This window comes from Giraffa tippelskirchi, chromosome 11 (assembly GCF_054371585.1).
Source record: "Giraffa tippelskirchi isolate mGirTip1 chromosome 11, T2T-mGirTip1v1.2.pri, whole genome shotgun sequence".
NCBI lineage: Eukaryota > Metazoa > Chordata > Mammalia > Artiodactyla > Giraffidae > Giraffa > Giraffa tippelskirchi.
In genome coordinates, this window is record NC_137285.1 from 103738867 (window position 1) to 103764844 (window position 25978).

General features: G+C 44.0%; 1 protein-coding gene and 1 long non-coding RNA gene across 4 annotated transcripts in view; one reads left to right on the plus strand and one right to left on the minus strand.

Annotated features, from left to right (window-relative positions):
• Positions 1–1121: 1121 nt before the first annotated feature.
• Positions 1122–25978, minus strand: part of JAML (junction adhesion molecule like) — a 29033-nt gene continuing 4176 nt past the window's right edge. For both annotated transcript variants that reach the window (XM_081541078.1, XM_081541079.1), the window contains 9 exons: positions 25517–25579; positions 22068–22222; positions 20185–20410; positions 14826–14938; positions 12844–13081; positions 9464–9602; positions 6662–6722; positions 4927–5013; positions 1122–1627 (listed from right to left, as the gene is read on the minus strand). In XM_081541078.1, the coding sequence (XP_081397204.1) occupies positions 1535–1627; positions 4927–5013; positions 6662–6722; positions 9464–9602; positions 12844–13081; positions 14826–14938; positions 20185–20410; positions 22068–22222; positions 25517–25559 (1155 nt within the window). In that variant the 5' untranslated portion in view covers positions 25560–25579 and the 3' untranslated portion in view covers positions 1122–1534. The remainder of the gene's footprint in view (positions 1628–4926; positions 5014–6661; positions 6723–9463; positions 9603–12843; positions 13082–14825; positions 14939–20184; positions 20411–22067; positions 22223–25516; positions 25580–25978) is intronic.
• LOC145526145 (uncharacterized) lies at positions 5676–12333 on the plus strand. Of its 2 annotated transcripts, XR_014068715.1 has the most exons (3): positions 5678–5745; positions 9479–9818; positions 11982–12333. It is a non-coding gene; the product is annotated as an uncharacterized LOC145526145 (long non-coding RNA). The 2 variants fall into 2 exon arrangements; XR_014068714.1 differs by lacking the exon at positions 9479–9818 and having other exon boundaries at positions 5676–5745.

The window sequence follows — 25978 nt, forward strand, 5'->3', positions numbered from 1 at the left end:
TATTTGAGGAAGTGGAAAAGGGCCCCTCAGCCCAGGAAAGCATGTTGCCTAATAAGTCAGAAATGAAACCACTTCCTCCCTGTGAACTCTTAGTATATGAAAGAGGCCCCCATCATGTCAACATGTGCCCCCTCTCTGGTATGTCTTGGACAGGATATTGCCTTCCATCCACATATTGTAAATTATTGACATGCTCCTTATTGAGAGCTAACAATGAGGAGGAAACATCTCATGACTCTTAGCCATGGCTGAACAAAAAGAGGCTTCAAGCCTCCAAGTGGAGACCAGAGGACAGTTGGTAAAAGAGAAAGTTAATGATGAGTGTGTCGTGGAGGGTCCTTGAAATCTGGAGAGTTAGGGAAATCACTCAAAAATGTAGCTCTTGGACTTCCCTGGTGGTCCAGTGGTTAAGACTCCACACTTCCAATGCAAGGTGCATGGGTTCGATCACTGGTCAGGGAACTAAGATCCCATATGCTGTGGGATGCAGCTAAAAAAAAAAAGTATCTCAACTTGAGATTGGATCAGAAATCAGAGACCCACAAAAGATCTGCTCCTTATCCAGGCCCTAAATGGCTAAGAGGGGAAAATGGGACACAGTACATGAGGCAGGCCACGTGGGAGTAAAGACGAGGAGATCTGAGCTGAGCCCAGACTAGAAACAGGAGTTCAGAATCAGAGGATTTAAAAAAAAAAAACTAGCCTTATTAAATCTTACAACAGTAAAGGAACCAAAAGGAAAGGAATCTCACATTTCAGACCAAGAGTTAAATCAGTGGCTGTCCGCTTTGGTGACCCAGAGTGTCACTTTTGAAAAAGACAAGTGCTCCAGCTCCACCCATATATTCTATCCAGACCTCTAGTGGGGCCCAGCCAAGAGCCACCAGCCACTCTGATACCCAGCCCGCATCAAGAAGCACTGAGTTACATCGAAGAGATGTATTCATACCCCACTTCCAACCCATTCATGCCCCCCAAAATTCCTCAGGCCTCAAACTGGCCCCCAGTGTGTGAGTCACAGCAGGGCTTTCTTCCAGTCACTTCAGTTGTTTCAGGAGTTCCCAACTGCAGATTCTTCACCAGCACTCCACATGCCCTTCAGCCAGGGTAGAAACACAGGGTGATTGCCACAGACTGCATTTATTTAGGGATTGGCCAAAGGAATCATTTGGGGTGGTTTTTATCTCTGTGATTTTTCTCTGGAACCTTCCACAGAGAGCACCGTCCAAGCAGAGGGTCTGACCTGAAGGGACACTCGAGGCCACTGCGGCAGCTGACCAGGGTCCCCAGGGCCAGAGTCTCACTCCAGGGGGACCAAGTCCATGCTCCCCCCATCAGCGTGTCTTCCTCCAGAGCTGTCCAGTCTCTTTGCTGGGCTTCGAGCCCTCCATCTTCAGCCCTCTGCCCAAGCAGTGAGGCAGGAAGAGGACTGGGAGGGCAGAGGGTCAGAAATAACTGCTACATGGATGGACTCAGGACACACAGCAAAGAGAGTCTCTGCCTCAGCCAAGCGTAAAAGGAACACCCCTTCTTCTCAGAAGGCTTGCTCTTTTTTTGCCATTCCCCCAGTTGACCTTTGGTCTGGTGGGCTAGTTGGTGCTGACCTCAGAGAAGGCCAAACTGGGTGCTGTGGGGAGAGAGAAACAAAGCATATTTGTAAGAAGCATTTCAATCATAATAGCTACCATTTATTGAGCTCCTTCCATCTGTCTGGGCCAGTTCTGAATTTCACATGCACTACCTCATTTGTTCCTCACCACCCGAGAGGTAGCTTTTATTACTATTATTCCCATTAAGGATGAGGAAACTGAAGCTCAAATAACCAAGTTACCTGCCCAAGATGATCCAGCTTCTAAGTCAGGGTAAAGATGCGGACCCTGGTCTATCCAGCTCCAAAGCTAGGGATCTTAACCATTGTGCAATACAGAAAGAGGACATGGTATGGTGCCCCTCCATTTAAATAAATTTAATAAAAAAGCAAAGTTTCTGGGACTTCCCTGGTGGTCCAGTGGTTAGGACACCAGGGAGGTACAAGGGGGAAAGTGTTCATTCCCTGGTTGGGGATTTAAGATCCTGCACACTGCAGGTGTAGTCAAAAATAAAATCAATGTAAAAAAAATCCATGATGAACAAAAAAATCAAAAAAATTTTTTTAAAACGTGAAATTTCTTTGTTACCCCTGCTCTCTATCAGATAACAGCCCCCTACCTGAAGTCTCAAACAAGTGATACACAGGCCAGAATTCACCCACAGCCTTGTGTAAATTGACACAGTGTTTTTGAATAACTTGACGAGCCCCTGAAGGCCTTTGAGTTTATGGTCCTGGTCTCCCATCACACTTGCTTTACTGGGTCCATTTCAAGGGGACATGGGTGCTGTCTTCTGCAGAGTTTAAATTGCAAACACCTGGCACTAAACATGAGACACTGGCATTGAAGGTGGTTCACTTCTCCATCGTCTCTGTCCCACCGAGTGTCTGCAAATGGTGCCACCCAGGTGACGGACACACGGAGCAGCAGGCACTGCTATCAGCAGGTCTCTAAGACAAGGTTCTGGCAGTTTCTGTAGCATCACATGGCAATAATGGGAGAAGGATGGGGGAAGGGGAACGACTACATTCAACTTCAGAGGGGAGCTCGTGTTTCACTTGGTGGAGCAAGGCCAGATTCTGATCTCACTCTTCCCTGGCAGAACCTTTCTCTGTTGCAATCATCTGGGAGTCATGTGTCCTTGGAGCTGGTGTAACAGGAAAAAAACACAGGCCATCATCCTATAAATAGAGGAGGCCAGCCTTCCCGAACACAGCAGAACACTGCTCCCTCCATGGCTGGGGTGCCTATTGTGAAAGTCCCTCAGTCATGTCCGACTCTCTGCAACCCCATGGACTATACAGTCCACAGAATTCTCCAGCCCAGAATACTGGAGTGGATAGCCATTCCCTTCTCCAGGGGATCGTCCCAACCCAGGGATCGAACCCAGGTCTCCTGCACTGCAGGCGGATTCTTGACTAGCTATTATTTATCTACAGATAGCATCATGTCCCTCGCCAGCTCATTCCTTTTGTCCTTATCCCTACTCACTACACAGCCAGTGTCTTTTCTAGGTGCTAGACTTCCCTGGAGAATTGAACAAAGAGTACATAGGAATCAGACTCTGTATTATTACATGAAATCCAGCATGCAGCCTTCCAGCAGCTGAATTATGTCAAGGTACAATAAGTCACAGAATTAAAAAATCTAAGAGTTGCAAAATATTGACTTTAAATACAACTGGTGGGTAAATTTAGTTTAGGGCTTCCCAGGTGGAGTTTTGACTCAATGGACATGAGTTTGAGCAAACTCCAGGAGATAGTGAAGGACAGGGAAACCTGGTATGCTGCAGTCCAAGGGGTCGCAAAGAGTCCCCACGGGGACATGACTGAGCAACTAAACAACAACAAATGTGGAGCTAGTGTCAAGAATCTGCCTGCCAATGCAGGAGATGCAAGAGATGTGGATTCAATCCCTGGGTCAGGAAGATTCCCTGGAGCAGGAAATGGCAACTCACTCCAGTATTTTTGCCTGGAGAATCCCATGGACAGAGGAGCCTGGCAGGCTACAGTCCATGGGGCTGCAGAGAGTCAGATGCGACTGAGCACACACAGGTAAGTTTAGTAAACATTGTAAATTATAGGAAAATACCAGTGAAGGAAAAGCTCATAAGCTAACACTGAAGACATGTAACACTCCAGGACATACTAGAACATATATATTTGGATATATGTTGGCCATCCAGAATTGGAGCCAACTAGAAATCAGTGTAAAGAAATCTAAGGAATTCTAAAAGATGTGTGCAAAGAGGTCATACTTAGAAATGTAAAAAAATAAAATTTAATAACATGATAAAGCAATTAGCAAGTATGTAAAACATCCCAGTGGGCTTCCAGGTGGCTCAGTGGCAAAGAACGTGACTGCCAATGCAGGAGACACAGGTTGGATCCCTGAGTCAAGAAGATCCCCTGGAGGAGGAAATGGCAACCTACTGCAGTATTCTTGCTTGGAAATCCCATGGACAGAGGAGCCTGGTGGCCTACAGTCCATGAGGTCACAAAAGAGTCAGATATGACTTAGTGACTAAACAACAACAATAAAATATCCTGACACCACAGGAAAACTGTAAGGGCTATGAATAAAGGAGCATTGGGTAAAATAGCATAAACAGTAGAGTTCTCATAGTTAGTGGTGCATCGAATAAAGAATGTTATTAACCTAAAGAAGACTTGGGGAAAGACATGGAATTCATTAAGGGACCTAGGGCTTCAATTGTAAATAACAATTCCTTAGCACAACACAGCGCTAGGAAGTTATTGATGCTGGGCTTGCAGGCATGTGTATATGAGCATCTAATGGGCATGGCAAATTCGTGTTGCGTTCAGTTAATAAAGTGCAAATAATGACCTTATGCTGCAAAAATAAAAAAATGTAAGAGCTGGAAGGGACCTTTTGAAAGGGAGGAAAACAGTTCCTCATGACATAATTTTTGTACAAGGATCTTCCAGTCCCTCTTTACTACATTGTGTTAAACCAGTATTGTGCTGATGAGGAAGAGATCTTTGTCTAACCTCACGATGGCACTTCCTTTTACCTCTAAGATCAACCCTCTCCAGCCCTAGAGATGCTCAGAAGACTCGAAATTGGGTATAAGGACAAGTTTGCTACTACTCTTCTATCCAGCAGAGCTTCAACTTCTTACAATTTTCATCTACCTAGAAAAATCTCTGCCTTCAGCAGAGTGCCCCCCAACCCCACCACCACCCCCCCTCACCCCCACCCCTGCTCCCGCCAGGAAACCTAGCAATGTCCATCCCCCATGAGTCTGCCATATCCTTCCCAAGTCCTTTCCCTGCCTCCTGATACCAGGCTCAGTGGGACCCAGAACATTCCTCACCATGGTCATGTAGGTGGCCTCTGATTTTCCACTTGATTCTTCCTCATCGTTCACCTCTTGGGTGGTTATTGAGGAATAAATATGTTTCTAGAGGGGAGAAAATCATATAAATATTCTTAAAACTCAACAAATCTTACATGCCAGAGAAAAGGCTATCTTTTCCATGTTCTTATGATCCCCTATGTTCACAGGGCATCAGCCACCAAAATCAGTGGGTTCTGAGGGTTATTGAGAGCTACAGAATTATCACAGGCCACAATAATTCAGTCCTCAGACTTCCTGAAAATTAAGAAAATTAACTCATCGGCAAAGAGCACTATATTAAGAACCAAATTCTTGGGTTCAAAAGTCAAACATCTGGGACTTCACTGGTGGTCCAAGACTCCACACTCCCAATGCAGGGGGCACGGGTTCAATCCCTTGTCAGGGAACTAAGATTCCACTTGTCTCATGGTGTGACCAGAAAAAAAAAAAGAAGTCTAACATCTTTGTTTTGATGGGCATTGAGGTAGCAGCAGAGAATTCTTATTTTGCCGAATGATTGCATTTTGTGGTTATTTCCTCCCAATTAGAGTCTTGGCAAGACAGCATTCATCAGCACCTAATTGTCATCATCTCTCCCATAGGGCTTAAATGGCAGGAACAGCCCTCACTGAACTTCATGTCTGTGAGGTCAGGGGTACTTTGTGACTCCCGTCCCTGTCACTATTTGGGGAAGTGATATCATCCAGTGACAAATTCTTGGACTTCTGGAGTCCCCTGTACTATGATGTGAGAAAATCCTACTCTTGGGCCACAAACAGCCCAAAAGATGGAAAGGTATGTAAGAAGAGTTTTTCAAAGGAAAGAAAGGAAGGAGGGAGGGAGGAAAACAGGAAGGAAGGAAGAAAGAAAGAGGGAGGGAGGGAGGAAGGAAGGAGGGAAGAAAAGAAAGAACAAAAAGGGGAAAAAAGTTCAAGGAAATTAATACATTTCTTAGTTCCTAGTAGCAATTATTTATTATTTATATAAATTATCACAAACTAATATGATCAAGAAAAAGTTCTTGATTCTCTCTTTCTAAAGGTTCCTGAATATTTAATCTGAATACTAACTCCTTCACTTAACCCCAGAATGGATCATAATCACCCCTCATATTGATACAATGCCTCAGAGATTATAGAGCACTTGTACATAGCATCACGTTATTTGAACCTCACAACTGGGCAAATATGTTTGTCCTTATCCTCATTTTGGAGATGAGAAAACAGAGGCTCGGGGAGGTGGCAGAGCTGGGCTTGAACTGGGAGGACTTTCTGACTCCAAGTCCAGTGCTCTTTGCCAGGACCCTCCAAGGCTGGGCTGGGCTGCTAGGCTGGCCCCACCCACCCCACGCTACTCACTACTCCTGGGCTCTTACTGAGTGATGGAGATCTCCTAAGCACTGCTCTGGGCCAGGCACTGGAGGTGCTGAGACATAACAATGAATGAGACACACTTCTCAGGAGAATGATAAGGACACCACCTGAGTGCTGGAGCAGTCTCCAACTCGTCCTCACAGGGCACAGCTGCAAAACTGCATAATTCTGTTTCTTGGTTTTTTGTTTTTGTTTTTGTTTTAATTTATTTGGCCCTGCAGGCATGTGGGATCTTAGTTCCCTGACCAGGAATCGAACCCGTGTCCCCTGCATTGGAAGCACAGTCTTAACCACTGGACCACCAGGGAGGTCCCAAAATGGCAGAATTCTTCTCTTACCTCTGCACAAGCCTTCTCTGTGTTCTCCAGGTTTTTGACCAGGGTGGTGGAAGTGACTGAACTGCAAAGGCATGAAAAGCACATGCAATTAACCACCCGGCATTGTAAAGTCAAGGGTGACAACACAAGACCACACAGAGTTTTTATAAAGAGAGACCCCAGAGGAGGACCCACTCCTAGACACCTTCAGCCCACACTACACAGCTCAGCTTGGAATCGGAGGCGTGCATCTCTTTAATGGAGAGCAGAGAAGTATCTAGAGAAAGCCTGGGCTGAAGACAGTTTCAGCCTCTCTACTGTCACCCTAATAACTTCCTGTCCAGAACAATTGTAAGTGAATTAATAGAGGGGATCCATGGGATTCGATTTCATCATTTCTGAGGACTAGAGAGAAGAAGCTGGCCCAGCAGGGGGCAGCAGAAACTCAGCAAGACACCAGTTCAAAGGCTGATGGACTCTCCCTGGGGGAAGGACAAGCAGAATTAACCCCGCAAACACCCAGGGCTGGGAGCTCTGGCCCCTTTCCTGCCCTTGGCCTTTGATCTCTTGACCATCTGCCTTCCACTTTTGCTACTGAATAGCCTTCTGTTTTTCTACTTTGGCCTAAAGTACAGCTAAAAACAACAACAACCAGGGTTAAAGCTAGAAGGGAATCTGTTTTTTTGTCTCAAAGTGGAAATATTTTAATCATATTTCCTGATTATGAAGTTGTATGCTCTGATTGTAAAATAATTCAAATAATACAGAAATGTAGACAGTCTGAAGTTCAAGTTCCAGTAAACCTCCTACCCTCATAGGACCCACCTTTTCTTTTCTCCCAAATAGCACTATTAGTATTTTAAAATTATCCCTCCAAACTTCTCTCAATGGAAGTATAAGTATACTCACACAGAATATATTTAGTATATATGCTGCTGAAGTGAGAATTACATAATTTACTTTTTTATTAAAATAAGATCCTACTATACATTGTATAATACTACTTCTTGGACATCTTTCCCCATCATTCCATACAGGGCTGTGCAGTATTTCATCAAATGGAATACCAATTCATTGGATCATTATCTTTCTGACAGGCACTGACAATGATTTCAGTTTTTAATTATAACCTTTGCTACAGCAATCATGTTTATGTACAAATCTCAACACATCCATCTGATTATTTTCTTAGAATACAGGTACACAGACATAGGAGTTCTGTTCTTCATTTTGAGAGAAACTGAGGTCCAGATCAGGGAAGTGAGCTGGCAGGGAAGCCACATTGTCTAACTCTTCGTTCTGTGTTGCCCACCTGCCCAGAGCAAAGACTTTCAATTTCCAACCAAGTCAGAAAGCCCCGGGGAGTCAAGCGCAAACGCAGCAGACACCAGCTGTTTCTGTACGATCCACGTCCCATGGGGAAAGGAGACCTAAAAGTCAGCTCTACTCAGTCTAAATGGGGGTTCTTGCCCCTTGACACTATTTCAAAAAGAGTCAATTTGCCCTAGAAACATAGTTCATCAATAGTTGGGTAAACAGAAGGATATGGCCCAGCCAGCAGCCAGTGAAACACTAGTGCTCATGCCAGAGCATCTGCGAATTTCTGAGATACTAGGAGAACTTCAGGTGATGCAGTTGGTAAAGAACCCACCTGTTCAAGGCAGGAAACAAACAGTCACAGGTTCAATCCCTGTGGAAGATCCCGTGGTGGAGAAAATGGCAACCCACCCCAGTATTCTTGCCTAGAAAATCCCATGGACAGAGGGGCCTGGAGGGCTACAGTCCATGGCGTTGCAAAGAGTCAGACACAACTCTGAGCATGCAAGTACAGGAGAACCTCAAGACTTTAAAAATACATTCCACAAAAATAATTTAGGACCTGAGGCTGTCCATTCAAAAGCAGCTTCTCATAATTAAAATGTGGTCCTTCAAATAAAGTCACTGACAACCCTCAAAATCTGAGCTTCTCTAAAAAGTGTATCCGTGCTACGGGTAATTCAAAAATCATTTCTCTCAGGCATTGAATAGCACCGTTATGGTTCTTGCATAGGATTTATATTCTTAATTATGCTCTACTTGGATGAACATTTGTAAGTATTTGTAATCGTATAAAATGAGGATGATGTGGGAATGTGCAAGGCCTTTCAGGACAACCAAGAACAGAGGAGGCTTCCCTGGTGGCCCAGTGGTAAAGAATCCACCTGCCAATGCAGAAGATATGGGTTTGATCCCCGGGTCAGGAAGATCCCTTGGAGAAGGAAATGGCAACCTATTCCAGTATTCTTGCCTGGGAAATCCCATGGACAGAGGAGCCTGGCAGGCTACAGTCCATGGGGTCGCAAAAGAGTCAGAGACGACTTAGAGACTGAACAGTGAGCAAAGGGGGTGGGGTCACTATACGATATCATCTAACATGATTACCCCAGATGATGCTAGTTTAAAATACTCCCTTCTGGGCTTCCCTGGTGGTTCACTGGTTAAAAGTCCTCAAGCCAATGCAGGGGACACAGGTGCGATTCCCTGGTCCAGGAAGATCCCACATGCCATGGAGCAACTAAGCCCATGCACCACAACTACTGAGCCCACGCGCCACAGTGACTGAAGCCTGAGCACTGACAGCCCATGCTCTGCAACAAGAGAAGCCCACTCGTCGCAACTAGAGAAGGCCCACCACAATAAATAAGTAAATCTTTCTAAAAATAAATAAAATAAAATACACCCTTCTGTGAAAATGGTACACATAGGGTCCTATCACTCTCTTCCACTTCAGGCTAAAGGCACCTCCTCAGCCTCCCAGTCCAAGAGATGGGAGCAGCCCCATACCTCTTATTTCCATAGGCCCTCTTCACAATCAGTATCAGAACCGGAAGCAGCAGGATGGTGGTGCAGACAATCCCCACGATGATCACCAGCTGGTTACCACCCAGGATCTCTGGTCTGAGGGCTACCGGGGTCACCAATGCTTGGGAAAGGAGAAGAGCAATGACTGAGCCTCAACATTCCAGAGAAGAGCTGGGAGCCTCGCCAGTTCTATGCCAAGCAGCAGCAGCCACGTCAGAAAGTAGGGGGAGAAGGCCAGACTTCACCCCACGTGGAAGCACTGGGACTCCAGCTGACCCCTTTAGACTGAGAACCAGCCTCTGCCTACCCCTCCTTTACCCTTAAAATATAGATGAAGGTGGGTGGGTAAACAGAATATCACCTGACCTACAGTAGAGTTTCCATTTACATTAACAATTCATCTTAAAATGTGGTTCACCAAATGACACAGAAATAACAAACATGTTAGAGGCTGTTGACCTTTCTATGGTGAAGTGATTGTTTTCAAAGGTATCTAGGCTACAACACAGCCCCATAGTCATGATACCAAGCACGACACTTCCATCCATCTATATAGCATGCTTCACCCATTTCCTCAATTCACTCTGAATACATATATCAAACACCTCCTGGGTGCCAGATAATACTAGGCCCAGAAGATACAAAGACCAATAATGCATGGCCTATGCCCTCAAGGAGGGGGACAGTGCATGGAACACCACAGACTGCTATAGGTGCTATGAGCGCAGTCCACACAGGGGACAAAGCAGCACTGAGAAAAGGGTACCCAAGTCTATGGGGAGCAGAACCTGAGAATTTGTCAGCAAAAGTTTTAAACTTTGAGTCTGAAAGGAACTATCAAGGATTTTAGCAACAACAGGAGAAGGATGGGGGTGGGGGAGGTAGGGACATTATACCCGAGGTCTGGAGCTTTTAGGTTCAGGATGGTGCTTAGAGAAACTAGCAAGAGGTCCATGGCTCTGGGTCAAAGGTTGCATTTGAGGGCATGATGGGGAATGAGGCTGGGTAGATAATAGGATCTAAGTCATGAAGGACCTTGATTATCTCAACAAGGAGTTTGTGTCAATTTTTTTGTTTTGCTTTGTTTTTTTTCCTGTAGGCAATGGAGAAGATATTGAAATATTGTAGGAAGTTCAGATTTGTGATTGAGAAAGATGGCACTGAAAGTGAAGGGTAGTGACTAAGACTGAAAGCAGAGACTGGTGAGATGCCTACAGTCTAAGACAGATAGACAGTCAGAATAAGGGGATGGTGCCAGATAAGAAAGAAGACAGATCCAAAGTCAGTAGTAGAAATGACAGGACTTGCTGACTTGTTAGATTGGGGGTCCTGGGAAAGGGAAAAATCAAGTACAACTCCCAGGCATCCAGTTGGATAACTGTGTAGATAGTGGTGGCATCAACTGAGGTTGGAGAGATGGGCAGGGGAGAGGTGTGAGTGGTAGATTTGGATTATTTGTGTTTGAGTATTTGTGGAATATCTGGGTGGAGTTCATATACAGAGACAGATGGATAGATGGATGGGGATGTATAGACAGGTAAGTTGTGTCTAACAGAATATATTAAATGTATACAGAACACGGTGTTCAGTACTACTGAAGTAGGGAAGGTTAAGGATGGACAGTTAGAGTACCTACCACTGGTGATCTGCACTGGAGGAGAGGCAGAAGTAGACTGATTGCAGAGTGCTATGAGCTAATAGAAGATGATACAGGAGGCACTGAGGTCAGTCCTTTAGCAAGCTATCTGGCTGTGTCTAGAAAGAAATGTATAATGTATTATGATGAAAGTCACACAACTCAGAATATACTAAAAACACCGAGTTGTACATTTTAAATGGGTGACTTGTGCGGCATGTGAGTTGTATCTCAATAAAGCTGTTTTAAGAAAAGGTAAGACACTGGCTATTTATTTTACATATGGTAATATATATGTTTCAATGCTATTCTCTCCAATCATCCCACCTTCTCAATTCCTCCCACTGAGTCCAAAAGTCTGTTCTTTATGTCTGTCTCCTGGAGGGGTGGTGTGGGGAGGGAGGTGGGGGGGAGTTCAAGAGGGAGGGGACACATGTATGCCTATGGCCGATCCATGTTGATGTATGGCAAAAACCACTACAACATTGTAAAGTAATTATCCTGCAATTAAAATAAATAAATACATAAATTTTAAGTGAAAGAGGGAAAAAAAGAAAAGGTATGACATAGGGTGAGAGCTAAAGTAGACAAGGACACAGGTGAGAGGAAGAGTTGAGTGTATGCATGTGCTTAATGGCAGAAGCCCATGGAAAGTATGAGCTTAAAGAGGCATGTTGTCAGGGTCCTGAGAAGAAGGAGAGGGCACCACCTGAGCACAGGGGCTCAGATGAGCCCCCAAAGGGAAGGGAGCTCAGGATGGCAGGGCAAAGATGAGGATGGAGTAGATGTAGGTCTGTTTGTGGGTGTGGAGGGCTCAGAGGTTGCATGAGTTCCCACTAATGGCTTCTCTTTCCTGTGAAGCAGAGGTAAGACTTCTGAGAATGAAGAAAGCCATCTGTCCTGCTTCCCTCTCCAGCTGGGATCCTCCATTATTGACAAGAAGGTGCCTCCATCGACTTAAGCCTCTGGCCAGAAGTATTGAGGGTAGAGGTGCTTCCTCACCCTTATCCCTGCCCCCAACCAACCACAGCCAACCCCCTGGGGCCCTCACAAAAGGCAAAGTCCACAGGCCACATCCTGACTGCTAACTGGGTTCTGGTTTAACTTTAACCCCTCACTTATCAACTTCTCTCAGTTGACACAATTGAGTCTTTACTCTCCTTTTCACCAATGGCCTTAATACACACTGTTTGCCAGAATAAAGAATCTTGGATCAGAAGCTCCCTCTATTTTTGGTTCTTTCCCCTTCCTGTTTCCTCTGTTCTTTGCTGTCTCTCACCAGCTCAGAAGCATTTTCCCTTCTACTACAGAGCATAGAGCATCTCCCTTGAAGCCAAGTCAAAATGACCCCAATCCATCTCTGAGCTCCTGTATCTTTAAATTGGTATATTACAGAAAACATGAGTGAGGTTTGGCAGAGGAGTTGGCGTTCACTCAGTATTACCTTTTTTTCCCTTGACCCACCATCAGGGAAGCACTAGGGTGAAGCAGGCAAGGTGCCTAGGGCACCAAATTTAAGGAGGGATTACTCTCAAGGTCATGCAAGCACAGGGTACGAGTGAGTGCTTGGTAAGTACGAGGCTTATCAGGGGCAGGAAAGTACAGGACCTGAGAGTGATGCCTCCTTAAATTTTGTATCCTAGAAGCCTCTCCAGCTTCACCCTAGCACTGGCCCTGCCTACCAGCTATGCAGTCCGTCCTCCCTGCCCAGCCAAATGTTACATACTTCGGGGCTCTTTCAGGATCACTTGCAGCACAGTGGTTTTCCTGAATGTCAGGTTCCCCAGGTAAATACTGCAGGTGTAGTTTCCTCCATCAGACTCCCTCACTCCATGGAGCATTATAGAGCCATCATTGCGGGAAGTGTCTCCCACCAAGTTTACACGGTTCAGGAAGCGGCCCCAGTTCCGGGGGTACCCCATGGGTGCCCTGAGTTTGGGTTGATAGCGCAACACAATCTCCTCCTAGAAGGGAAAGGCAAAATGTATGAGACTGAAGGACTGGGGTTGGAGGGAGCTCTCGGGATTCACAGGCCCTATGTGTAGAAGCAGTAAAGGCATCATCAGGAAGTATCAGAAAACACAAAGCCACGGACACGCGTGTCCACACCAACCTCCTTGCTGCTCCTTGAGTGCTGGCCTCAGGGCCTTTGCACTTGCTTCTCCCTATGCCTGGAACACTCTTCCCACCTAGACAGAAACATGGTTGCCTCCCTCACTTCCCCAAGACCTCTACTCAAATGTTAACTTTTTGGTGAGGCCTCCCTGACCACCTACATAAAATAACAATCACAAAGGCCTGCTTTCTTTTTCTCCATAGCTCTTACTATTACCTGACATACTGTGCATATATTTCTTCATTATTATTATTATTTGGCTGCACTGGGTGTTAGTCGCCCCACAGCATGTGGGATCTTAGTTCCCTGACCAGGGATCAAACCAGTGTCCCTGCATCGCAAGACGAATTCTTAACCACTGGACCACCAGGGAAGTTCCTATTTCTTCATTGTTTTTCTATGTATCTCCCTCCATCTTGATTGTAAGTCTCCCACCAGGGCAGGAGCTTTGAGTGTTCACCGTACAACAGATGCTTTAAAAATACTTGTTAAATAAAAGAGTGTCAGAATTTTTCATAAAGGTATACAAATACCATTATTTTTTAGAAGTTTTTAAGAACAGGAAATGAGGATACAGATACAAATATGAATGAAAAGACCTGGCACCTAAACTGTTGTCTCTTGTGATTCAAATTCATAACTCAAAATGTCAACTATCATCCTATGTTCTTCAGTGACTCAGTCGGTGGATGACATTTAAATACACAATGAGTTCCCAGGGGTGAACCTGAAACTACATGTAATTCCCCAGACCCCACCATGAAGCCATCCTTTCTGATCCACTCAGATAGCATATAGGAATCAACTGAGTATAAATGACATTTTGTATGGATGACCTGGAATATGTCTTCATTTGTAAAAGCTAAAATCTTTTCTAATCTTTGTACCTTAACTTCTATTAACAATAAGTTATGTGGGATGTCTCTCAAGACACAGCTTGACTCATCAGGACATCACCATGCCAGGACACTACCATCACCAGTAGTTGCCATCTACTGGTCTAATGAACTAACCTGCTGTTTACTCCTTCAGAGTTCCTGTGAAGTACCCTCCTTATCTTGGCCTCCAGGACTACTAATCCCAACATTCAACACATCCATGAAGACAAAATCCCATCACATAAATGGGGTGAAGTGGCGCAGAAGAAAACTCACAAAAATAACCCAAATAAGACAATCATTCTTATGCCTAACCCATTGCTTTCCTGGCTAGTTCACCAAAATCATTCCCCCTTGTTATTCCATGAATTCTATAAAAAGGAAAAGGGAGAAAAAGAATAAAACCAAGATGCAATAGCCAAGTCATGAACCAATGCTCTACATCACCATGTCCTAGATGCATCTTGACAACCCAAAAAGTTGAGCAGTAGCAACGTCTACTTCTTCATCATCTTCATTAGTCATTTTTCCCAACTGGAAGCTGAAATTGCCCAGCCAAGCTAAGAGGCCCAGTTTTTTTTAACAAACTCCAAAGTCCAAGCCCTCATTAGACCACCATGTGGCACGTGATGCCTGGGTTCTTGCTGTCCCCACTCTGTCCTGCCACCATCGGCCAGGGGCTTCTTCTACACAACAAGGGCTTCTGCTCCTTACCTTGGCAGGCTCTCCTGATGAGAACATCCAGTCTACCCTGCTCATGTGCTTCTCTTCTGTGCTGTGGAAAACACATCCCATCTGAGTCGAATCACCCACATGAACCATGAGCTCTGGGGATAAAATGATAAATCAAGTCAAACTCAAAGTATAATCTCTAGAAGCCAAAGAACTTCTGGAAAAGATCATGTTTAGCCAAAGATCCTCAGCAGTAAAATCAACGTCACCACCAAATACTGCACACTTCCCCTCTGTGTGGTCAGAGTATTCAGAGGCCTCTCACCAAACCAACACGATACCCCAAGGATAAGAGGGTACCCTCTAGCTGCCAAGACACATCAAGTCTGAGGGGTCCCACTGATGTCAATAAACATTTTCTGGCTTCTCTTTAATTCCTTTCTCCTTTTCCTTTTCTAGAGCTTCTCTCACAAGCCCCAACTTCACTTCAAGCCTGTAACAAAGAATGGAAAACCATGAAGCCCTCCACTTTCTGTTTCCCAACTTGGGTACCCACGTCTGCTTAACATAAACAGGAAGTAGAAATAACTCTCATTCTTATAAATAACCCACTGGCTCTCCCAGGTGAAAAACTGAAACACGGGTGACTCTCTTCTACTTAATTCTTTTACAAGTTGTCTTAGGACTTGCTTGGGACAGTTCTGGCTAGACTACAGGTCACAGGACTGCTTGCTCATTAGGTCAATCAACAGACAGTTTTCCTTTTGACTTTTCTATTTTAATCCCTGCCCCCACTTCCCCACCTGTTCCCCCTTCTGCACCTGCTCCCCCTACCCCTCATTCTTGGCTTTCCAACTCATAGTCTCTTCCTCCTGCTTATTTGTGTAAACAGCTGATCCCATTATATGTTTACTGCTTATGTCATTTTAAGAAGTCCCTGAAAAAGAAAACAATTAGAAAGATGCTTCTGATTTTTCAACAGTGCTCTATATAAATCAACCACAAAGTCAGTCAAGAAATGAAAGGCAGAATGGTATTTAAGGGAAACACAAGCCTCGGTCTTATTTGGGCAGAGTTCCTTCAAAAGAGCATTAAGCAAAGCTCACAAAGCAACACAGTACATCAGCTAACTTTTTCATCCAAATTGTGTCCCTGGGAGAATACTAATTTCCCACTCAGCAGGAAAGATGTACAATGGGAGGAAAGCAAAAGAAAATATTATGAACTTGGAACTCTATGAAGGGAATTATTTTAGAAGTAATAAAAATTCACTCCAAAGAATATCAATAGCTAAGGAAATGCCCTCTAAATCTATGAGTATATCAAGAATTGAATCCTATATTTTCAATGCAATAATTAGAACTAAACATTCTGAATTCTTTTAACTCACCAGACATGTGCTAGACACCTACGTTATCACCTAGTCATTACAATATTTTGAGATATGCACTATTATTCTTCCATTTCACAGAGGAAGAAACTGAATGAGCCCAGCGCTTCATGGCCAGTAAAAGGCAGAGCCAGCACTCACACCCAGGCCTGAGTGAAAACAAAGCCCACGCGTTCTCACTCCCTTTACTGTTACCACTTCACATAAGTGGAAAGATGGCTGATTCTAGACCAAAAGTACAGGAAGTTAATATTATTTTTATTTGTAAGAAAACTCTCTATACAACTGAAATTTGTCTTTCAAATATTAGGAACTTTCTCTAAAATTTAAAGCCTGCCAGATATGATTCTAAAACATGGACTTTAAATTATTTCATTATATTGCCTCCCTTCTAGTATCATCAGTTCAGTTCAGTCGCTCAGTTGTGTCTGACTCTTTGCAACCCCGTGGACTGCAGCATGTCAGGCTTTCCTGTCCATCACGAACTCCCAGAACTTGCTCAAACTCATGTCCATCGAGTCGGTGATGCCATCCAACCACCTCATCCTCTGTCGTCCCCTTCTCCTCCCACCTTCAATCTTTCCCAGCATCAGGGTCTTTTCCAATGAGTCAGTTCTTTGCATCAGGTGGCCAAAGTATTGGAGTTTCAGCTTTAGCATCTTCATATAAGGGCTGAATATTCAGCCCTTCCAAATATTCAGGACTAATTTCCTTTAGGATGGACTAGTTGAATCTCCTTGCAGTCCAAGGGACTCAAGAGTCTTCTCCAACACCACAGTTCAAAAGCATCAATTCTTCAGCACTCAGCTTTCTTTATAGTCCAACTCTCACATTCATATATGACTACTGGAAAAACCATAGCCTTGACTAGATGGACCTTTGTGGGCTTTTTCTAGTATCACGGGGCTTCCCTGGTAGCTCAGTTGGTAAAGAATCTGCCTGCAATGCCGGAGACCCCATTTCGATTCCTGGGTCGGGAAGATCCGCTAGAGAAGGGATAGGCTACCCACTCCAGTGTTCTTGGGCTTCCCTTGTGGCTCAGCTGGTAAAGAATCCGCCTACAATGCAGGAGACTTGGGTTTGATCCCCGGGTTGGGAAGATCCCCTGGAGAAGGGAAAGGCTACCCACGCCAGTATTCTGGCCTGGAGAATTCCATGGGCTGTATAGTCCATGGGGTCACAAAGAGTCAGACATGACTGAGTGACTTTCACTTTCACCTTCACTTTCTTTCTTTCTAGTATCATGGACCTTCATAAATTGAGAAGAGATTAGAATAGAATAAAAATAACTAGAGTAATGAAGTTAGGATCCAGAAACCACCTAAAGCTCACCTACTATGCCACCTACCACGTGCACGAGTCTCTTCAATAAGAGTATTTTCTCTCCCTGAACAACATATATTCCAAAATGCTAAAGCAAACTCAAAATATTATTCAGGCAATTCATCTGCTATGAAAACTTTAATTCCATTTTGAATCTTAAAAATACAGATCATATGATTGAGATAATATGCACATGCTTAAGTAACAATTATTTTTTGTTCTCTTTGTACATCTCATTAACTATTATATATCTATACAGTGTAATTATATAATCTGTGAACACACACATTCAGATGCCTTAAAATCCTTTCACAGAATACAAGGAAGCAAATTCCTAAAAAAAAAAAAAAAGAGAGAGAGAGAGAAAGGAAAAGAAAAAGAAAACTGTCTCTAGCTTTTAAAATAAGACCTATGAGTAAGAGAGTTGAAGTAGTAGAAAGACAGAAAAATAACAAACTGAAGAGTAAACTTCATGGAGGAAGCCGTACATGAGTTTCCACATGGGAGGAGATGGCCACCAGGCAAATGGTTAGCACTCAGAGCTATTCCCACTCTGGCTGGAAGGAAAAAGTAAATACAAGTTGCTCCACTGGCTCCTGGGAAATATCTGCCTCCCCTAAAACTGCTCTAGCCTACTCCCTTGGACTCAACTCTTAAAATTGCCTCCTTTGGATTTGTTCCCTCTATGTCTCTTCTAAGCAGGAAAAGGCACCATTTTGTAGGATATGCTTGCATGTTCTCAGGGCCAGCGTCAGAGAACAAAGAAGAAAGAGGAAACTCAAAGATAATCCTTGGGAGACACAGGTAGCTGGTTCATTTCTTCTTCCTGGAGGGCCCTAGCTTTGGAATCAAAAGAAAAAAATGCAATTGATAAAAAGTACTAATATTAAAAGTTAGGAGTGAGGTCAGAAGCCACCTTCCACAATTCCTTCTACTACTTCATTTTTTTAGAAATGAGATTCAAATAAGAGATGCTAATGTAAGGATTTCATTCATTTGACAAATGTTTATTGACTGCGTACTCTGTGCCAGGTGCTGTGCCTGAGGCTGGTCATGGGACCAAGAACACAGATGCAGCTGGACAGGGGAAACACAACTGAACAGGTGTGATGAGTGTGTCACCAGAGAGGAGAGCTGGGTACTCCAAAGGAGCTCATTGAAAGGACAGACCTAAGCAAGCTGGCTGGGAGGGGGGTCTAGATCCTAGCTCCCTCACTAGACAGCAAGCTCTCCTGAGGCCATAGACTGTTCCTTCCATTTCACACTTTTTTGTTGTTGTTTTCTTTTTTTCAGTTTTTTATTTTTGGTTGCACTGGGTCTTCATTGCTGTGCGCAGGCTTATTCTAGTTGTGGAGAGCGGGGGCCACTCTCCAGCAGCACTGTGCGGGCTTCTCACCGTCGTGGCTTCTCTTGCTGCGGAGCATGGGCTCTAGGGTGCACAGGCTTCAGTAGCTGTGGTGCACAGACTTTGTTGCTCAGCAACATGTAGAATCTTCCTGGACCAGGGATCAAACCCATGTCCCCTGCATTGGCAGGTGGATTCTTATCCACTGTACCACCAGTGAAGTCTCCATTTCACACATTTAAAGAGTATACCTAATTCTGTGATTTTCAAACTTTTTAAAGCAGCAGAATTCTTTCTTCAAACAAAATCTTACCTGGAAGTCCAAGAATACAACAGAAAAAAGGAAAAGGACTCTGTTGTAGTGGAGATGGAAACCTGAGGTCCTGTCATGACTAGGTCCTCTATCTCCGCCTGCCTTGTTCTCACCCTCTGTGTGGCCCACCGGGTCCCTTGGACCCTGAGTGTTCTATAGAGCATGTTTTTTAAAAATCAACAAACTACTGAAGCTATTTATAAACAGGAACATGAGGTCCTAGGAAGTTAGGGAAACCTGCTCATTTCTTTTATATCCCCCAGAACACTTAACATAGTTACCTACAAAATATGGAGACAACATCAATCTGCAAAACTTATGGGGAGCATCAGGGTATAGTGAAAAGAACATGAACTATGTTGACAGAGGTACCAGGGTCCAAGTATTGGATATGCCATTTAATAAATATATGTCCTCAGGCAAGTCACTTAAACTCTCTAAGTCTCGGTTAACACGTCTATAAAATGAAAAGGAGAACACAGTACTTCCTTCACAGAATTTCCATAAGGATGAAATGTGTTTAAAGTAATGATAAAATAATGACCATCAGAATTTTTATTTAAAGAGCACCACTGGGACTTCCCTAGAGGTCCAGTGGTTAAGAATCTGCCTGCCAATGCAGGGGCACAGGTTCAATCCCTGGTCTGGGAACTAAGATCCCACATGCCATGAGGCAACTAAGCCCACACACCACAACTACTGAGCCCATGCACTAGAGCTCATGGTCCACAACAAGAGAAGTCACCTCAACGAGAAGCCTACACACCACAAGTAGAGAGTAGCCCCTGCCACGAGCAGCAGCAAACACCCAGCGCAGCCAAAGAGAATAAATAGATAATATTTTTTTTAATCCTCTATGGATTACTTTAAAAAACTAATAATACATAGTGAGCACCATTTATTGAGGACTCACTTCGTGGTAAGTACCTAGCCCACTGACTGGCATTTGCTCAACAAAATCAGTTCACGTCCATCTTTGCACACCAAATCTCTTGCCCTTTGCCCTTCTCTGAGTAAGCATTCATGTTACCTTTGGGTTCCTCTGGTAGTACATGCAGGACAACCACTTTTTTGAAAATGAGGCTCTCCATTTGGAAGCGGATTTCACAGGTAAAGTTTCCTTGGTCGGTCTCTTCCACATTTTGGAGCAGGAGGGAACCGTCATGGTGTAAGATGTCCCCCACCAAACGCACGCGATTCTGGAAGCGCCCCACAGGCACGCTGATGTTGGAGTAATAGAAGAGCACGTACTCATCCTGGAGGGCAACACAACATCAGAGGAAACCTCAAGCCCATGGCACCAGACCCAGAAGTCTGGGTTCAAAAGCCCTTGCTCCATGGAGGCAGCATAGTCATCGTCACCACCAGGACCAAAAAAGTACTTGGTACCCAATTAACACGAAGAAGAATAAGAAGAATGTGCCAGACAATACGTTAACTGACACAAGACTCTGGCTCCTATTAGACAAAGATAATTGGAGAAACAGGGTGGACACATTTTCATTTCTTACAGTTTAAGGTAAAAGGTAACACCTGCTCTGAAAATCACCTGGGATTCAAACTCACAACTTTTGGTGTTTGTTTGGCCATGCTGCACGGCATGTGCAATCTTAGTTTTCCAACCAGGGATTGCACCTGGACTCTAGGCAGTGAGAGTGCAGAGTGCTAACCACAGGACCTCCAGGGAATTCCACAAACTCATAACTTCTGAAAAGTACCTCCCTGTGTTCTGCCGTGGCCCCTGGATTCGATGGAATCTAAATATAACCCCATAGACTGGCTGTTGTAAGAATTCCTGCCATGTTAGCTGTCACCCCTCTCCTTTCCACCCTCCTCCAGACAGCACATTATAAGGCATGAGAAGGAGTCATCAAAGGAAATGGTTTACAGACTGGGGGGAGGAGCCACAGGGAATTCCTATTTTCACTTAGAGCATGGGTATAACCCTCTTACAACAATAAACAGTCAGGAGGAAGACTTCACCTTCCAAAGCAGACAGTGAAGAGGGGTCAATCCCTGGTCAAGGAGCTAAGATCTCACATGTCTTGGGGCCAAAAAACCAAAACATAAAACAGAAGACATATTGTAACAAATTCAATAAAGATTTTAAAAATGGTCCACAGCAAAAAAAATCTTTGAAAAAAGTAAATAGTAACAAAAATTTGAGTGACAGTAACATTATGGAAATAACATGCTCTGAGCTACTGAAACAATATTTCATTTGAAAACCTTAGGACTTTATTGCTATGACCTTAGGACTTTATTGTATGACTATACATTACTCGGAGTATATTTCACAAATGAGCCTAATACACAAGTATTTCCACAGAATCTCGGATGATTCTGCTAATCCAAAGAGCTCCTTCACACAGCCATGCTGAACCTGCCAATCCTAACAGTTTAAGCAGCCATGAAGGAGAAAGAGATGATTCCCCAGCACTTAAATGGATCAGCAGAATGCCGAAAGAATATCCACCCTCCTGAAAGATTACGGTGACATCATTCCTGTGCCTGGGCCATAACTCTTTTTGTCTAGACCAAAGTGTTTTCATTCTTCTCACCCCTCCCACCCACCTATGCTACTCCACAAATGGGAGAAACAGAGAACAAACTAAAAGAGATTTGTGTGTATGTCTCCCATTAGCTTCTCAATGACCAGAAAAGTAAGCATTACCATTATTCACAGATGGGGAAGTGAAGCTCAGAGAGGTTGAGTAACTTGCCCAGCTGGTTGTAATCAGCTGTGTACAGCCAAGAGACCAAACTAGGAGGAGGCTGAGTTCTGGTGAGCTCCAGAACTCAAGTCCTGAAACCCCACCACATGGCACAGGATGACCTGATTCTCCCTTTCCCCACATTCTGACACCACTGGCCAGGGGTTTCTAATACACAGCAGGATTTCCTCCTTGTTACCTTGACGTGCTCTCCTGATGAGAACATCCAGTCTACCTTGGTCACATGTTTCTCTTCTGTGCTCTGGGAAACACATCCCAGAAGGGCTGAATCACCCACGTGGACTGTCAGCTCCATGGCAGAAATAGTCAAATCATTCAGGCCCAAGGAATAACCTAGAGAAGGCAAAAGGCAAGAGAGATATCATCAGACAAACACACTCAACAACAGAAACTAGTATTAATCTCCAAGTAGATGCAGACTTTCCTGGTGGCTCAGATGGTAAAGAATCTGCCTGCAGTGCAGGATACCCAGGTTCGATCCCTGGGTCAAGAAAATCCCCTGGAGAAGGGAATGGTTACCCACTCCAGTATTCTTGCCTGGAGAATTCCAGGGACAGAGGAGCCTGGTGGGCTATAGTCAATGGGGTCACAAAGAGTCTGACATGACTAAGTGACTAACATCTTCCGTCCCCAGATGACCCAACATGAACAAAGTATTCAGAGGCCTTTAATTCAACCCAATGTGGCATTCCCAAGGGTAAGAAAAATACCCTGTAGTTACCCCCACGTGGCTCAAATCAGAGGACTTCTACAATCTTCATACTATCCTATGTTCCTAGCTAGACCCTCCCTCTTTTCTAGACTTCATCCCTGAAATCTCCTTTCTAAAGAAAAAAGAGAGGGAATTCCTTGGCAGTTCAGTAGATAGGATTCCATGCTTTCACTGCTGAGGGCACAGGTTCAATCCCTGGTCGGGGAACTAAGATCCTACAAGGCACGTAGCAGGGCTAAAAAACAAAACAAAAATAAGAAGAAAGAGAAACCCTGAAGTCTCTCCCTTGACATCATGATTTAGACACCGATAAGCAGGTAAGCAGTATTCTTGCCTGGAGAATCCCAGGGACAGGGGAGCCTGGTGGGCTGCCGTCTACGGGGTCGCACAGAGTCGGACACGACTGAAGTGACTTAGCAACAAGCAGGTAATGTGATGTCTCTGGCTCCCAGTTTCCCACCAGTCCCCTAACTGAAAGGCCAGTTCACAGGTAATTTTGCTTCCCTCAGCTTTTCTCCTTTTTTCATTCCTCTACAAAAGCTGAATGTGCTGGCTGATTCTGGCTGTAGTGCAGATCCTTGTAATTAGGTCAACACAGAGCACGGCTCCTCCCTTGAATTTTCTATGTTTGCTTTCTCCCCACCTGCCCCTCCGGTTCTGCCCTCAGTCCAGCTTTCCAGCCTCTAGGGGTTAGTCTACATCATACCCCTCCAATATCTGTCCATTGTTCAAGTAATTTCTCTTTTTACTTAAAGAGAAAACCATCACATGGATTTTTCTGTTTTCACAAGACATGCTCTATGAAAAGGGACAACCACAGCAAGATACAATCAGATGCTGGCCAGTTCCCATCAAAGAAGAGCCAAGTGAATGGATTTGGGGATAAACAGAAAATGCGCCGGCCTCTCCATCCAAGCTGTTGTCCCAAGAGAAGAGTGTTAACTTCCTGCCCAACAGCAGGCACACACAGTGGGGAAGATGGGAAAGAAAACACGAACTCACCACCCTGTGGAGGGAATTATTTTGAAAGAAATCAAAAGTATCTCCAAAAATGATTTGGAATTTTCCTGTAAGGAAGAACTGAACAGCTTCAAGTGTAGTTAAAGGGATAAGAAGCTATTTAATGTGATAAGAAGAGTGCTGACTGTAGAATTAAATGAGCTTGCCAGAAGGTAAGAGCAGCAAGCAAAGCGGAGAGAAACTTAGACTTGACAGGTAGCCTTTGGACAGAAATAGCTGAAGAAATCAAGACTTCCTACAGAGGAGGGAAACCTCTCCATCAAGAAGTACAATCCTGGTCGCCCAGTGTCACCAGGCCACTCTACAGGGGGTTAGATTGCTAAGTCTCTGATGGAAGGGCAAAACGCTGCAGGCTGCTTCACCCATCTCTGGAAAGAAAAGAAAGTGAAAGTGAAAGTCCCTCACAACCCCATGGACTAAACAGTCCATGGAATTCTCCAGGCCAGAATACTGAATTGGCTAGCCGTTCCCTTCTCCAGGGGATCTTCCCAACCCAGGGATCAAACCCAGGTCTCCTGCATTGCAGGCAGATTCTTTACCAACTGAGCTATCAAGGAAGACCCGGAGATTATTATAACCCTGATTCCATGGTGGGAAAACTTCTCTAATATGTACTATTTTCTTGTATGTGCACGTGTCTCACTGCATGTGTGTGAAAATTCTGTGTTGCCTGGAATTAGAGCAAAGACCATTCCTTTGTGCACTTTGCTGAATCATTCTTTAGGTCACCATACAAAGTCCAAAAAGCTAATAGAAAAGAGAAAAATGGAATGGATAAACAAGGTCTTACTGTATAGCACAGGGAACAACAGTCAATATCCTGTGATAAACCATAACAGAAAAGAATATGAAAAAGTATGTATATATGTATAACTGAATTTCTTTGCTACACAGCAGAAATTAACACATTATAAATCAACTATACTTCAATAAAATAAAAAATTTTGGACTTCCCTAGTAGTCCAGTGGCTGAGACTCTGAGCTCCCAATGCAGGGACCTCAGGTTCAATCCCTCAACAGGGAACTGGATCCCATATGCCACAGCTAAAGAAACCGAGTGCTGCAACTCAGGCCCAATGCAGCCAAATAAATAAATAGAATAAATTTTAAAATGAAATTCAAAACAAAATTTTAAAGAAAACAAATTTAAAAGTCATGAGAGTAAAGCACCTAATAAATTTATTCTTCCAACAGAGCCATATCCATGGGTTGAAGAGAAAGACAAGGGGCTAAAGGATGAAAGGGGGCTAAAGAAAGAAAAGACAATGGATGAGCAAGAAGCAGCAGCCTTGAGCACTGTCGGAACAGGAGACTTCAATCTGGTTCAAGGAGGCAACCAGAGCAGGCTTTTTAAAAGGAAGTAGAGCTTAAAGGAGAAGACTGATGGCTTAGGCAGGCTTGCTAGGGTGAAGTGGGAAGAGAGGTACTAGGCAAAAGAAACTATCAAAAATTGGGCAAGAGCTCAGTGCATTTGAGGAACTATAAGAAGGCTGGCATGACTAAAGCAGGAAAACAATTACAATTATGATTAGGGACTCTCTTTTGATGATTTCATTTCCTGATCTGCAACAAGCTGTGGTTTTAAAGATAACAGTTGAAAGTGCAGGAATGCCAGTGAGAAACTTTCTTCATATTCTGTAGGAAGGTCATAGAACACCCAGTCAGGACCAAAAGGCATTCTGTTTCTAATAGAAACAGAGGAATATTCAGCTTTCCAAGAAAGAGTCTGCTACCTGGCTTCTAAAACAACTGATTCAACAAAACTATAAAGTTCCAGGCTGGGGTTTCCATTTTCAGCAAAGCAAGGGGAAATGAAATATATAAAATTGGCTTCTGAACACACATGAGACTTGAAAGAAATAAATACCCTCCTTGGTCCCTTGGCTTCTACTTACCCAGTAACACTGGCATCAGGATGACTTTCAGTGGGTAAAACATGCTGTTGTCAATTTTTCAATCTTAAAAGAAAAGAAAAAAAAATCAGAAAATAGTGTCAGGAGGAGTTCATTCATTTAACCAATCAATAGTGAGTACCTCTGTGAGCCAGCCTTTCTCTGAAGCACTAGGATGCAGCATGGAACAAGGAAGACAAGGTCCTGGGTCACATGCAGTTTGCATGTGGCAGGGAAATGGAGAGAAAAAAGCAGCAAATGAATGAATAAGAAACAGCAGATGCTGGTAACTGCTATGATGAAACAAAACAAAGTAGTGTTTGGAGAGTCACTTGGGGGCTGCCTCAGATTGGCTGTAAGGGAAAATTATATGAAAGTTGTTTTTTGAGAGAATAAAAGCAAATAATTCCAGGATAACCTTGAGATGACAACCCTAAACAATCTACAGTCTGTGTTTCATAGAAA